The sequence below is a fragment of the Pseudophryne corroboree genome, chromosome 2 (assembly GCF_028390025.1).
Source record: "Pseudophryne corroboree isolate aPseCor3 chromosome 2, aPseCor3.hap2, whole genome shotgun sequence".
Lineage (NCBI taxonomy): Eukaryota > Metazoa > Chordata > Amphibia > Anura > Myobatrachidae > Pseudophryne > Pseudophryne corroboree.
Genome location: NC_086445.1, coordinates 615,838,875 through 615,853,102, shown reverse-complemented (window position 1 = coordinate 615,853,102; position 14,228 = coordinate 615,838,875). Strand labels below are relative to the sequence as shown.

Genomic DNA, 14,228 nt, shown 5'->3' with positions numbered 1-14,228 from the left:
CGCCATCATGTCCACCTGTGGCCTTTCCCAACGGTGTACAATCATTTGGAAGACTTCTGGATGAAGTCCCCACTCTCCCGGGTGGAGTCGCCTCGAACTCCAGCTTGTATCACTGTGATACTACTTGCAGAACCTAGGGATCCACCTGTGGGCAAGCCCACTGGTCGCTGAAGTTCCCGAGACGCGCCCCCACCGCACCTGTCTCCACCTGTGGAGCCCCAACGTCATGCGGTGGACTCAGAGGAAGCGGGGGAAGATTTTTTTGATCCTGGGAACTGGCTGTCTGGTGCAGCTTTTTCCTTCTTCCCTTGTCTCTGTGCAGAAAGGAAGCGCCTTTGACCCGCTTGCTTTTCTGAAGCCGAAAGGACTGTACCTGAAAATACGGTGCTTTCTTAGGCTGTGAGGAAACCTGGAGGTAAAATTTTTTCTTACCAGCTGTTGCTGTGGATACGAGGTCCCAGAGACCATCCCCAAACAATTCCTCACCCTTATAAGGCAGAATCTCCATGTGCCTTTTAAAGTCAGCATCACCTGTCCACTGCCGGGTCTCTAATACCCTCCTGGCAGAATGGACATTGCATTAATTCTGGATGCCAGCCGGCAAATATCCCTCTGTGCATCCCTCATATATAAGACGACGTCTTTAAAATGCTCTATGCTAGCAAAATATTTTCCCTGTCTAGGGTTTATCTGACAGGGTATCAGACCATGCTGCAGCAGCACTATTCATGCTGAGGCAATTGCAGGTCTCAGTATAGTACCCGAGTGTGTATATACAGACTTCAGGATAGCCTCCTGCTTTTATCAGCAGGCTCCTTCAAAGTGGCCGTATCCTAAGACGGCAGTGCCACCTTTTTTGACAAACGTGTGAGCGCCTTATCCACCCTAGGGGATATCTCCCAACGTGACCTATCCTCTGGCGGGAAAGGGTACGCCAGCAGTAACTTTTTAGAAATTACCAGTTTCTTATCGGGGGAACCCACGCTTCTTTACACACTTCATTCACTCATCTGATGGGGGAACAAAACACTGGCTGCTTTTTCTCCCCAAACATAAAACCCCTTTTATGTGGTACTTGGGTTAATGTCAGAAATGTGTAACACATTTTTCATTGCCGAGATCATGCAACGGATGTTCCTAGTGGATTGTGTATATGTCTCAACCTCGTCGACACTGGAGTCAGACTCCGTGTCGACATCTGTGTCTGCCATCTGAGGTAACGGGCGTTTTTTTTTTTTTTTTTTTTTTAGCCCCTGATGGCCTTTGAGACGCCTGGGCAGGCGCGGGCTGAGAAGCCGGCTGTCCCACAGCTGTTACGTCATCCAGCCTTTTATGTAAGGAGTTGACATTGTCGGTTAATACCTTCCACCTATCCATCCACTCTGGTGTCGGCCCCACAGGGGGCGACATCCCATTTATCGGCCTCTGCTCCGCCTCCACGTAACCTTCCTCATCCAACATGTCGACACAGCCGTACCGACACACCGCACACACACAGGGAATGCTCTGACTGAGGACAGGACCCCACAAAGTCCTTTGGGGAGACAGAGAGAGAGTATGCCAGCACACACCAGAGCGCTATATAATGCAGGGATTAACACTATAACTGAGTGATTTTCCCCCCAATAGCTGCTTGTATACACATATTGCGCCTAAATTTGGTGCCCCCTCCTCTCTTTTTAACCCTTTGAGCCTGAAAACTACAGGGGAGAGCCTGGGGAGCTGTCTTCCAGCTGCACTGTGAAGAAAAAATGGCGCCAGTGTGCTGAGGGAGATAGCCCCGCCCCTTTTTCGGCTGACTTTTCTCCCGCTTTTTTCATGGATTCTGGCAGGGGTAATTTATCACATATATAGCCCTGGGACTATATATTGTGATGATTTGCCAGCCAAGGTGTTTATATTGCCCTCAGGGCGCCGCCCCCCCCCCCCAGCGCCCTGCACCCATCAGTGACCGGAGTGTGAGGTGTGCATGAGGAGCAATGGCGCACAGCTGCAGTGCTGTGCGCTACCTTGTTGAAGACAGAAGTCTTCTGCCGCCGATTTTCCGGAACACTTCTTGCTTCTGGCTCTGTAAGGGGGCCGGCGGCGCGGCTCCGGGACCGAACATCGAGGTCGGGTCCTGTGGTCGATCCCTCTGGAGCTAATGGTGTCCAGTAGCCTAAGAAGCCCAAGCTACCACCAGTTAGGTAGGTTCGCTTCTTCTCCCCTTAGTCCCTCGCTGCAGTGAGTCTGTTGCCAGCAGATCTCACTGTAAAATAAAAAACCTAAAATATACTTTCTTTCTAGGAGCTCAGGAGAGCCCCTAGTGTGCATCCAGCTCAGCCGGGCACAAGATTCTAACTGAGGTCTGGAGGAGGGTCATGGTGGGAGGAGCCAGTGCACACCAGGTAGTCCTAAAGCTTTCTTTAGTTGTGCCCAGTCTCCTGCGGAGCCGCTATTCCCCATGGTCCTTACGGAGTCCCAGCATCCACTTAGGACGTCAGAGAAACATAAGATAAAGAAGTAGGGCATTACACGGCCAATAAGAAATCTTGCTTACCAAAGGCATAGATTGGCCATGCTGTGAACTGCAGCTCTCAACAACTCAGGATCTGACTTGCTGGCATCACATAGCCTTACAAGGATCCCAGTCGGCCCCAGCAAATCTGGAAGATACTGATATGGAGAAATTATAAAAACTCAAGTGTTCGTCTAAATGCAGGAAACATTTATAACTTCATGCAATTAAAAACATTTTTTTTTATTTTTATACAGAAACACAGGCCAGTTTTTTTCTAAAACCTGCCACACAAAATTATTTTATGCGGATAGTGCTGCTTAGTCTGTCTGGAATGACCAGATACAGGGGTTGTGCAGTGTCCATTGTGAACAATTAAACGTCAGGCAGAGATGAATTTAATGGAGAAATAGTGAAATAAAGCCAGGGAGCTGTAAAGGGTGAATGGTAAGAACAAATGTGATATCCCTGTCAGGTATGGACACTTTGGGGGGTATCCAATTAGGGGCGATGAAACATTGGGAGCAAAATGAGTTTTTCGCAATTTTTCCCGATATTTCACCAATATTTTTTTACAGGGTATCCAATTAAATCTCCCGTAAAAAGAAATATATACCGTATTTTTCGGACCATAAGACGCACCTGACCATAAGACGCACCTAGTTTTTAGAGTAGGAAAACTGGGAAAAAAATATTCTGACCTCTAAGAGATATTTCTGTGATTTTTCAGACTCAAGAATACAGTGCAGCCTTCTGTCAGAGCCAGCATACACAGACACACACACACATCAGAGCGAGCATACACACACACACACACACACACACTGACAGTACCAGTGGTTCCCTGCGTCTCCTGAGAAGGGAGGAGGTGGGGGGGAGCGGGGGAGTCACATGACGCCGGCTCTGCTGCTGAGATGTGGCCGCTCTGCGCTCTGATGATGACGGCACAGCAGCAGCAGCAGCATCCAGGACCCGCCGCTACCCGACGGCCGCCGCTACCCGACAGTACCAGTGGTTCCCTGCTCTCCTGAGGAGGGAGGAGGTATGGGGGAGCGGGGGGAGTTACATGACGCCGGATCTGCTGCTGAGTTGTGGCCGCTCTGCTGATGACGGCGCAGCAGTAGCATCCAGGACCCGCCGCTACCCGCCAGCCTCCGCTACCCGCCGGCCGCCGCCACTACCCGCTACCCGCAAACGTCTTATTCGCTCCATAAGACGCACATACTTTTCCCCCCACATTTTTGGGGAGAAAAGGTGCGTCTTATGGTCCGAAAAATACGGTATATATTTTTAGTGCAAAAACACACAGGTTAAGTGAAACCTGTGTGATTCCGTTGCCACAGCATTTGTTAGGGTATGATAAGCCGTGGCGACCCCTCCAGTGAGTGACCCGCACCAGCTGCAGCAGCAGTCGGGGGCAGCAGGGAGGGTGCCCGCGATCTGGCACTCAGCCCCATAACCCACAGTCAATCACCAATCTTCCCCTGCTCCGGACGCCTTGGCCAGGCAGGGGTCATGTGAAGGGATAGTGGGAGCAGGAGCTGCTGGGGAGCTGTACGAGACGGGGAGCAGGAACTGCCAGGAAGCGGATGCCCAGTGAATGCAGGTGACAATCCCCGATAAACCACGTTCGTGCCAGCTTATTGGTTGTAATAGAAGAGCCCCGCAGTAATGTACCGCGTGTAATCGGATATCCCCCTTTATATTCTACAGAGGACTCTGTAGGGAAAGATACTATCTTTGATGCCTACTAAAGTCAGTAACAAAGAGTCACAAAGATAGGGACATCTTACAGAATTCTTTACTCACAAAATTTATAACATTCAAAATATCAGCAGAAAGACATTATATTATTCTTACATTTCTAATGCATAAATTCACATAGATACAGAATTTGTGTGAGCACAATTCTGGAAAGAAAAAGGAGAAAGGATGCTCACATGTGGCTGCCCTCTATGGGGGATATTGGTGGACAATGAAGAGAAGACTGCAGAACTAGGAGGAGGGGTGGTAAGGAGTGAGCACATTGGAGTTCACTTGGTGCATCATTTTACATTATAAAACACATACTAGATACACAAAAACTTATCATCTCGCCACTTATACATTAGATATTGCTTTTCAATTTGGTGTTATTAGTGGTAAAGGAAATATTCTAAACAATATCAATTCACCAAGAAATGCTTACCTTCTGGCAATTAGGCCCATTGCTGTAAACTAGTGCTGCTACTGCATGCAGAATTTCAACATGGGCCCAGGAGCTACATTGTTTCAAGGCAGAAGTAGAAAATCCAAGGAGAAAATCCAAATTCTTCTCATCAACAATAACCTGTCACCGAAGGCAAAAATCATCAAAGGCTTTATAAGATCAAACAGGCACTGCTGAATATTTATATAATTATGCATTTGATAAAAGGGGCAAAGTATTCAATTATGAATGTAGTTGGAAAAGCAGAATGGCATTTTTCATTTATTAATTTATAATTTATTAGGCATGTTCTGCATACCACAACGTTATACAAGGATTAATATATTAGTTCATAGGGACACAAATGGTAACATCAGGAGGAAGGATGGACTTAGAGCAGGCATGTCCAAACTGGCTCCAGCTGTTGTGAAACTACATATCCCAGCATGCACTGACACAGTTTTGCTGTCAGAGAATGCTAAAGCTGTGTCAGGGCATGCTGGGATGTGTAGTTTCTCAACAGCTGGAGGGCCGCAGTTTGGATATGCCTGACTTAGAGTAAAGTAAACCAGCAGTTATTCTCCTCATGTGTTGGTATGCAACTGTAATTCTGCATTTTGTGGGTCATAATTATCTAGGTCAATCTGTTTATTGTCAAGAGACCCAATTTTTCTGCAAGTCCTACTCTATCACTCAGCATTATAAACATGGCAATTGCCATCACATTAGAATTAAACGTAAGATATGCTTGCTGGTATAGAGCTCACCTGCACACTGGATGTTACAGGTGAGACAGTCACCAAGCATATCTGCTGTAAAATACCTAGGAAAACAGCTGACACAAGTTGCATTACATAAAAACTTGAGGTGCCCATACACTAGACGACCTGTAAACGATGCATTCTCGTTAACGATTTCCCTTGAACTCCCCCCGGCAGTCATGGGCAAACTATATAGTACAATACACATAAGATATATCTTATGATCTGGGAGTGGCTACATCCAGGAGCATGAAGTCGTTGACGATAGCTTCAGATCTTCCCTGCAGCAGGGAAGATCAGAAGCTCCGACCAATGACCAGCGGGACCGCGCATCGTGATCGTTCACAGACACTGAATGATCTGCACTGTTATGAACGATTTATAGTTCCGATCCGTCGGAAATGGCCAAATAGCTCATAATATCGTCTAGTGTATGGGCACCTTAACACTGGGGTGCATGAGAAGATGTGATCACAAAAAGATCAAATAAGCAAAAGGCATTGATCCACTCCACTTGCCACTCCTAGATTAAAATAGGACCTAAAACCCCATTGTTTATTACATTGCTATTAATGTGTGTGTAACAACTTAGATGTATGGGGACTATAGCTCCACCAGTAAAAGTTCTGACATAGAGTGCCAGGATTGAAATAACAGCGAGCAGCATATTTTCAGTACCAGGGCCGTAACTACGTGTGTGCCAAGTGGGCTTGGCACACAGCGCAGTTGCCCTGAGGGCGCACAGCCAGCGACATGTAATGAGTCAAATTGACTCATTACATGCCGCCTGTTCTGTGCTGTGCGCCGCCGCGCTGTGGAGGGAGAAGAGCAGCGCCGGGCAGGGGGGAAGGAGGAGGAGGGAGGGGGACTGGAGCTGCAGCAGCGCTATGTAATTGGTAGTAAGCGCCGCTGCAGCAGGGACGTGCAGTCAGGGGAGGCAGTGCCTCCCCTGTCATAATGATTAAAATAATAAAAAGAAGATATTTATAACACAGTCTGTTATAAATATCTTTTTTTATTATTTTAATAATCCCCCCCCCCCCCCCCGTGGCTGCGAGTGAGGCAGCGGGAGAGGTGCCTCCCGCTGCTAACACTAAAAGTCCGGGCAGCGGGGGGCGGGCCGCAGCAATGGGCTATGAAAGCCCATAGAAAATGAATGGGGAAGCGGCACCTATACTGGTGCCGCAATGACAGGGGCGTGCTATGAATGCACGCCCCTGTCAGTGCCCCAGATGTGATTGGCCCAGCTGATCCAGTGCTGGATCCGCTGTCCAATCACCCCCTTCCCGGCTGCAGCAGGCGCCGTGGCCTGTGTGGGCGCCCGCTGCAGCCAGCACCGCTAATATGGGAGAGACGTCATGAGTCATGATGTCTCTCCCATAGTACAGCAGAGACGAGCCGGCGGACGGAGACGGAGTTCAGCGCTGCAGGAGCGGTAAGTATGTGTGTGTGTGTTTTTTTTGATGTGTTTGTGTTGGAGGCAGCAACAGGGGCACAACAACAAGGGGCACAGCAACAGGGGCACCGCAACTGGGGGGCACAACAACAAGGGGCACAGCAACTGGGGGCACAACAACAAGGGGCACAGCAACAGGGGGGCACAGCAACAAGGGGCACAGCAACAGGGGGGCACAACTATAAAGGGCACAGCAACAGGGGCACAACTATAAGGGGCACAGCAAAAGGGGCACAACTATAAGGGGCACAGCAAATGGGGGGCACAACTACAAGGGGCACAGCAACTGGGGGCACAGCAACTGGGGGCACAACTACAAGGGACACAACTACAAGGGGCACAGCAACTGGGGGGCACAACTACAAGGGGCACAGCAACTGGGGGGGCTCAACTACAAAGGGCACAGCAACAGGGGCACAGCAACTGGAGGGCACAGCAACAAGGGGCACAACAACTGGGGGGCACAACAACAAGGGGCACAACAACAAGGGGCACAACTGTAAGGGGCACAACTATAAGGGGCACAGCAACTGGGGGGGGAACAACTACAAGGGGCACAACTACAAGGGGCACAGCAACTGGGGGGCACAACAAGGGGCACAGCAACAGGGGCACAACTATAAGGGGCACAGCAACAGGGGCAGGGCAAAAGGGGCACAACTATAAGGGGCACAACTACAAGGGGCACAGCAACTGGGGGGCACAACTACAAGGGGCACAGCAACTGGGGGCACAACTACAAGGGGCACAGCAACTGGGGGCATAACTACAAGGGGCACAACTACAAGGGGCACAGCAACTGGGGGGCACAACTACAAGGGGCACAGCAACTGGGGGGCTCAACTACAAGGGGCACAGCAACTGGGGGGCACAACTACAAGGGGCACAGCAACTGGGGGCACAATTACAGGGGTCACAGCTACTGGGGGCAAAGCTACAGGGGGCACAGCGACTGGGGGCAAAGCTACAAGGGGCACAGCGACTGGGGGAACAACTACTGGGGGCACAACTACAGGGGCCACAGCGACTGGGGGCAAAGCTACAAGGGGCACTGCTACAAGGGGCACAGCTACAACGGGCACAGCTACAGGGGTCACAACTACTGGGGGCACAGCCACAAGGGGCAAAGCTACAGGGGGCACAGCTACAAGGGGCACAGCTACAAGGGGCACAACTACAGGGGTCACAACTACTCGGGGCACTGCTACAGGGGGCAAAGCTACTAGGGGTACAGCTACTAGGCTCACAACTATTGGGGGAGCCTGCTCCATCATCCCAGTTAGCAGCAGCACTCTCCCCTGTCTGCGTCAGCGAGTGTATAATATTCATTAATTTCTCTCTCTCCTCCTGTGGATTACTTTGTTTGTAAGTATAATTTTCATTTTTACAGGTCCTGGCCCTATTGGATTCTACTGGACAAGTGGACGTGACCGGCGTGGGATGTAGGTAAGTAATCTCTCTCATTTTTACAGGAACCACCTATTGGATTCTACATGGACAAGTGGACGTGACCGGCGTGGGATGTAGGTAAGTATGTGTGAGTGTGTTTTAATAAATTTTAACTTTCACGGTGTGTGTGGTGTGTTTTTATTTGGGTATTTTTGTTGTTGTAGAACTACAGGTACCAGCGGGCCCGTTATTTCCCCGCATGCTGGCACTTGAGGTTCTCCAAGTACCAGCAAGCGACGGAGGCTTGCTGGGCCTTGTAGTTCCACAACAAAAACCAATATTCAATATTCTTTTTTATACACACTTATGGCTATCAGCCCGGCACCCACCACCCAGGGGTGCTGGGGACAGCCTCGGGCTTCACCCCTGGCCCTTGGGTGCCTGGAGGGGGGGGGGACCTCTTGATTTAAGGGGTCCCCAGTCCTCCAGGGAACCCCGGCCAGGGGTGACTAGTTGGGGGGGTAATGCCACGGCCGCAGGGACCTACATAAATGTGTCCCCCGGCTGTGGCATTATGTCCCTGGCTAGTGGAGCCCGGTGCTGGTTTTAAAAATACGGGGGACCCCTACATCTTTTGTCCCCCCATATTTTTGGAACCAGGACCGGTCTAAGAGCCCGGTGCGGGTTGTCTAAATACGGGGAACCCCTGTCCCATTTTTCCCCAGTATTTAAACAACCAGGACCGGCTCAAAGAGCCCGAGGCTGGTTATACTTAGGAAGGGGGACCTCACACATTTTTTTTTTTTTAACCCATTCAGACCCTTCTCCATTAAGTTAATGGAAGCCCTGGACAACAAAATTGCATTCATGTCCTCCTCCCACTCCCTTCCCAAACACTAATTTTTATTTTTTTTCTATAAAAATGTACAATATATCACAAGTATGATGAGCAGGCAGGCAGCGGGCATTGGCGGCATCGGACTGAGGTGCAAATTAGTGGCGGAGGGCTGGGTCAGTTGATGGTGGGCGAGTTTGTAAGCCATTGGCGGTGGCAGCAGGCATCGGTTCAGTGGCAGTAGCGGGCATTGGCTTGGCGGCGGTAGGGGTCATCGGCAGGATTCGGCGGACATTATGGCTGTAGTGCCTCACCAGCCTCTGACCTCACCGCACGCCACTGCGCTGCAGCAGTCCCCTCTCCTTCCGTATTGGCTGCCTGGCGCTGCTGTGGATGCTGGGATGTGGTTCCTCCATCCCAGCATCCACAGCAGCGCCGGGCAGCCAATACGGAAGAGGGGACTGCTGCAGCGGCGCTTACTACCAATTACATAGCGCTGCTGCGGCTCCAGTCCCCCTCCCTCATCCTCCTTCTCACCTGCCTGCACAGAGGAAGCTGCACGAGGAGCCTGTCAGCGGGGAGATGGGAAGTATCTCTCTCTCTCGGACACCATCTGGCATAATGTGTAAAAAGGGGGACTGGCTGCTGCAATGTGTAAAAAGGGGGCCTGGCTGCCGCAATGTGTAAAAAGGGGGCCTGGCTGCCGCAATGTGTAAAAAGGGGGCCTGGCTGCCGCAATGTGTAAAAAGGGGGCCTGGCTGCCGCAATGTGTAAAAAGGGGGACTGGCTGCCGCAATGTGTAAAAAGGGGGACTGGCTGCCGCAATGTGTAAAAAGGGGGACACTGGCTGCTGCAATGTGTATAAAGGGGGACACTGGCTGCTGCAATGTGTATAAAGGGGGACACCATCTGCCGTAATGTGTAAAAGGGGGACGCTGTCTGCCGTAATGTGTAAAAAGGGGGACACTGTCTGCTGTAATGTATAAAAGGGTCTCTACCTGGTGTAGTGGCGCTACTGTGCAATGTAATTTGAATAATGGAGACTACCGTGCACCGTAGTATGAATTGCTATTATTTTGTGGCCACGCCCCTTCCCCATAAAGCCACGCCTTTATGTATTTTTTGCGCGCCTATGGCGCGCACTGCCCCTGTCTTACATGGGGGGGCGCCAATGTCGTTTCTTGCACACAGCGCTAAAATGCCTAGTTACGGCACTGCTCAGTACAAATTCTGATATAGAGCGTCAGTGATTAATGTAACAAGTGAGTGGCACACCACTAGTTAAATCTCCCATACAGAACACTTGAGTGGACTATAACAATAGTGAGCGGCACAATTCTAATAATAACTCCGATACGGAGTGCGGAGGATTAATGTAACACTGTGATTCATACGGTTCCAAATAATCCTGTGATAAAGAGCACTGAGGGTTACTGTAACTACAGTGAATGGCATACAGTCTATTGTAACACCTGTGCATGGCAAACCATGTTCTAAGTCTAATACAGAGTGCCAGGGTTTAATGCAAATATAGTGAATAGTACATCTTGGATAGTGCGCACTGAGATTACGTGCCATGAAGGACACTTACAAAATGATCAACTTAGAGTTACTCAGTACTCTCTGGTAAAATACCTATTTCTATAATATATGTGAAGTTGTTGCCTAGCAGACTACCTGCATGGGGAACACTAACACAAAAATGTTGCATTTAAAATCTGAACTGTTCATCGGCATCATAGAAACTAGTGTGATGGGAAAGGACGAAGCACCTCCTTTACTGGTACGCAGTTATATTCCCGACTGTCGGGATCCCGGCGGTCAAAATCCCGACAGCCATTGAAATGCAGACGGTTGGAATCCCAACCTCTAGCCTGAAACCCCACTTAGGTGGTGGTCCACGCCACCACCCGAGGGGGAATAGAAGTCCCTACCGAGCCTAAAGCGTGACGAGCACAGCTAGCCCATGAGGGGACATGCTGAGCTCGAAGTCGGGATTCTGGCTGTCTGTATTCCTGCGTCGGTATATTCTAGTACATATGGGAAGTGGATCACCCTTATGGGGAAATACAGTTGAAATTGCGTGATCATTAACAATTTTATTACCCTGGTCGGCATACCCCCAACCTAAAGTATCAGAGCATCACATTAGTGAATCTGTTGTGAACAGTTACATTAATCACCCGCAAAGGAGCTCAGCATCTTCTAAGAAGCAATTATAATTACACTATGTAGACAAGTGACAGGACACTGACAGTAAATAGATCAATGAGATTTAATGGTGCCAGTACTCTGTAGGGCCACCACATGCAGCGATTACTGCAGACATCGTTCTTGGCAAACGCTTGATTTCCTTGCAATCAGGAAATTGCGGTGATACGACCACACTAATACCTTTTGTTTTCTTAAATTGGGCTCTAAGGATCACAAGAACTTTTGTGAATTTTCCTGATGTTGCCAGGCCGAACAGGTGACATAAACGCAAAGGCTATTCTGTTTGTTCACTGCTCACTGTATCATTACACAATGGGGGTCATTCTGACCCGATCGCACGCTGCACTTCCTTGCAGCGGTGCGATTGGGTCGGAATTGCGCACGCACGTCGCCGGGAACGAGGAAAACGGTCGCAGCAGCAACCGCAAGAAGATTGACAGGCAGAAGGTGTGTCGGGGCGTCAACTTACCATTTTCCGGGAGTTGGCCAGCGAACGCAGGCGTGTCCAGGCGTTTTGAGGGCGGATGTCTGACATCAAATCCGGGACCTGCATCACTGGATCCGTCGCAAAGGGTAAGTAGGTATAGGGCTAGTCTTGTTTTGCTTGAAACTTTTTTAGCATAGCAAGGCTGCACAAGCGATCGCTGCCCTGCTATGCTAAAATACACTCCCCCTTAGGCGGCGTCAAGTTGATCGCACGACCAGCAAAAAGTTGCTACGTGCGATTAACACGGAATGACCACCAGTGTTTCTACATGTATTGCTTATTCGCACATTTTTACCAATATAGCGCGCCCAACATGGCTGTCTCGCAAGGTGCTCTGTGTAAAATGAAAAAATGCAAGGCACTGATTATCTTTACCTTACCTAGATCCTTTGTGGGTAGGCATATAAATTTGTATAAATGAAAAGAGCACACTAGCATGTGCGGTAATATAAGTTTGAATGTTTCCATTGCAGTATGACAAAGGGTCAGTGAATACCAAAAATGTTTAAGTTAAACTGCTGGGATGGGATTTGAACACCAGTTTTTGTGTTTGCTGTGGTCTGGTTGCAGCCCACTATACTACAGACTATAGCTTCTGCATTTGCATACTTTCTCTCCCATTTCATCCTTATATTAAAATGTCTGTCATAAGGCACAAACTTAAACTTTGTATATATGTATTTTGTGTGTCCAACCTTGGATGATATTCAAAATGTGAGTTAATGGTCTAGTGAGACACTGAAAATAAAACATCTTGTGAGAATTCTCCTATTATATGAAAAATTTGAACTGGGATTTGAACCTGGGTACTTATGTTTACTGGGATTGAGCTCCAGCCCACTTATACCCCTTTCACACCGCAAATATATCCCGGGATATTGCAGAGCTGAGCTGGCTCGACCAGGGTCGAGGTGTAGTCTAAAAGCACCACTTTTGAATATCCCGGGTCGAGTAACCCTGCATTTCAACCCGATGTAAAAATAAAATTTTAAACCTACCAGTAAATCTTTTTCTCCTAGTCCGTAGAGGATGCTGGGGACTCCGTAAGGACCATGGGGAATAGACAGGCTCCGCAGGAGACATGGTCACTAAAAAATAACTTTAGGTATGGGTGTGCACTGGCTCCTCCCTCTATGCCCCTCCTCCAGACCTCAGTTAGAGAAACTGTGCCCAGAGGAGACGGGCAGTACAAGGAAAGGATTTTGGAAATCCAACGGCAAGATTCATACCAGCCACACCAATCACACCGTATAACATGGAATATACGAACCAGTCAACAGTATGAAACAAAATAGTATCAGTCCGAGACTGATCCAAACTGAAACATAACCCTTATGTAAGCAACAACTATATACAAGTCTTGCAGGATGTTGTCCGCACTGGGACGGGCGCCCAGCATCCTCTACGGACTAGGAGAAAAAGATTTACCGGTAGGTTTAAAATCTTATTTTCTCTTACGTCCTAGAGGATGCTGGGGACTCCGTAAGGACCATGGGGATTATACCAAAGCTCCCAAACGGGCGGGAGAGTGCGGATGACTCTGCAGCACCGATTGAGCAAACATGAGGTCCTCCTCAGCCAGGGTATCAAACTTATAGAATTTTGCAAAAGTGTTTGAACCCGACCAAGTCGCCGCTCGACAAAGCTGTAATGCCAAGACACCTCGGGCAGCCGCCCATGAAGAGCCCACCATCCTAGTGGAATGGGCCTTTACCAAATTTGGTAACGGCAATCCAGTCGTAGAATGAGCCTGCTGAATCGTGTTACAGATCCAGCGAGCAATAGTCTGCTTAGAAGCAGGAGCGCCAACCTTGTTGGCTGCATACAGGATAAACAGGGCCTCTGTTATCCTAACCCGAGCCGTTCTGGCCACATAAATTTTCAATGCCCTGACCACATCCAGGGACTCGGAATCCTCCACGTCCCTCGTAGCCACAGGCACCACAATAGGTTGGTTCATATGAAAAGAAGAAACCACCTTAGGCAAAAATTGAGGACGAGTCCGCAACTCCGCTCTATCCACATGGAAAATCAGATAAGGGCTTTTGTGAGACAAAACCGCCAACTCCGACACTCGCCGCGCCGAAGCCAAGGCCAATAACATGACCACTTTCCAAGTGAGATACTTCAATTCAACTGTTTGAAGAGGTTCAAACCAGTGAGACTTAAGAAACCGTAACAACACGTTAAGGTCCCATGGTGCCACCGGAGGCACAAAAGGAGGCTGGATATGCAGCACCCCTTTCACAAAAGTCTGGACTTCTGGAAGAGAAGCCAATTCCTTTTGAAAGAAAATGGATAGGGCCGAAATTTGAACCTTAATGGAGCCTAATTTTAGGCCCAAATTCACTCCAGTTTGCAGGAAGTGGAGAAAACGGCCCAGATGGAAATCTTCCGGGGG

The 14,228-nt window shown here is 49.1% G+C and overlaps 1 protein-coding gene across 3 annotated transcripts in view; it reads right to left on the bottom strand.

Annotated features, from left to right (window-relative positions):
* The window catches only part of HEATR6 (HEAT repeat containing 6), a 205,568-nt gene that overhangs the window by 100,615 nt on the left and 90,725 nt on the right, over positions 1–14,228 (bottom strand). For all 3 annotated transcript variants that reach the window (XM_063954808.1, XM_063954806.1, XM_063954807.1), the window contains 2 exons: positions 4,686–4,826; positions 2,540–2,655 (listed from right to left, as the gene is read on the bottom strand). In XM_063954808.1, the coding sequence (XP_063810878.1) occupies positions 2,540–2,655; positions 4,686–4,826 (257 nt within the window). The remainder of the gene's footprint in view (positions 1–2,539; positions 2,656–4,685; positions 4,827–14,228) is intronic.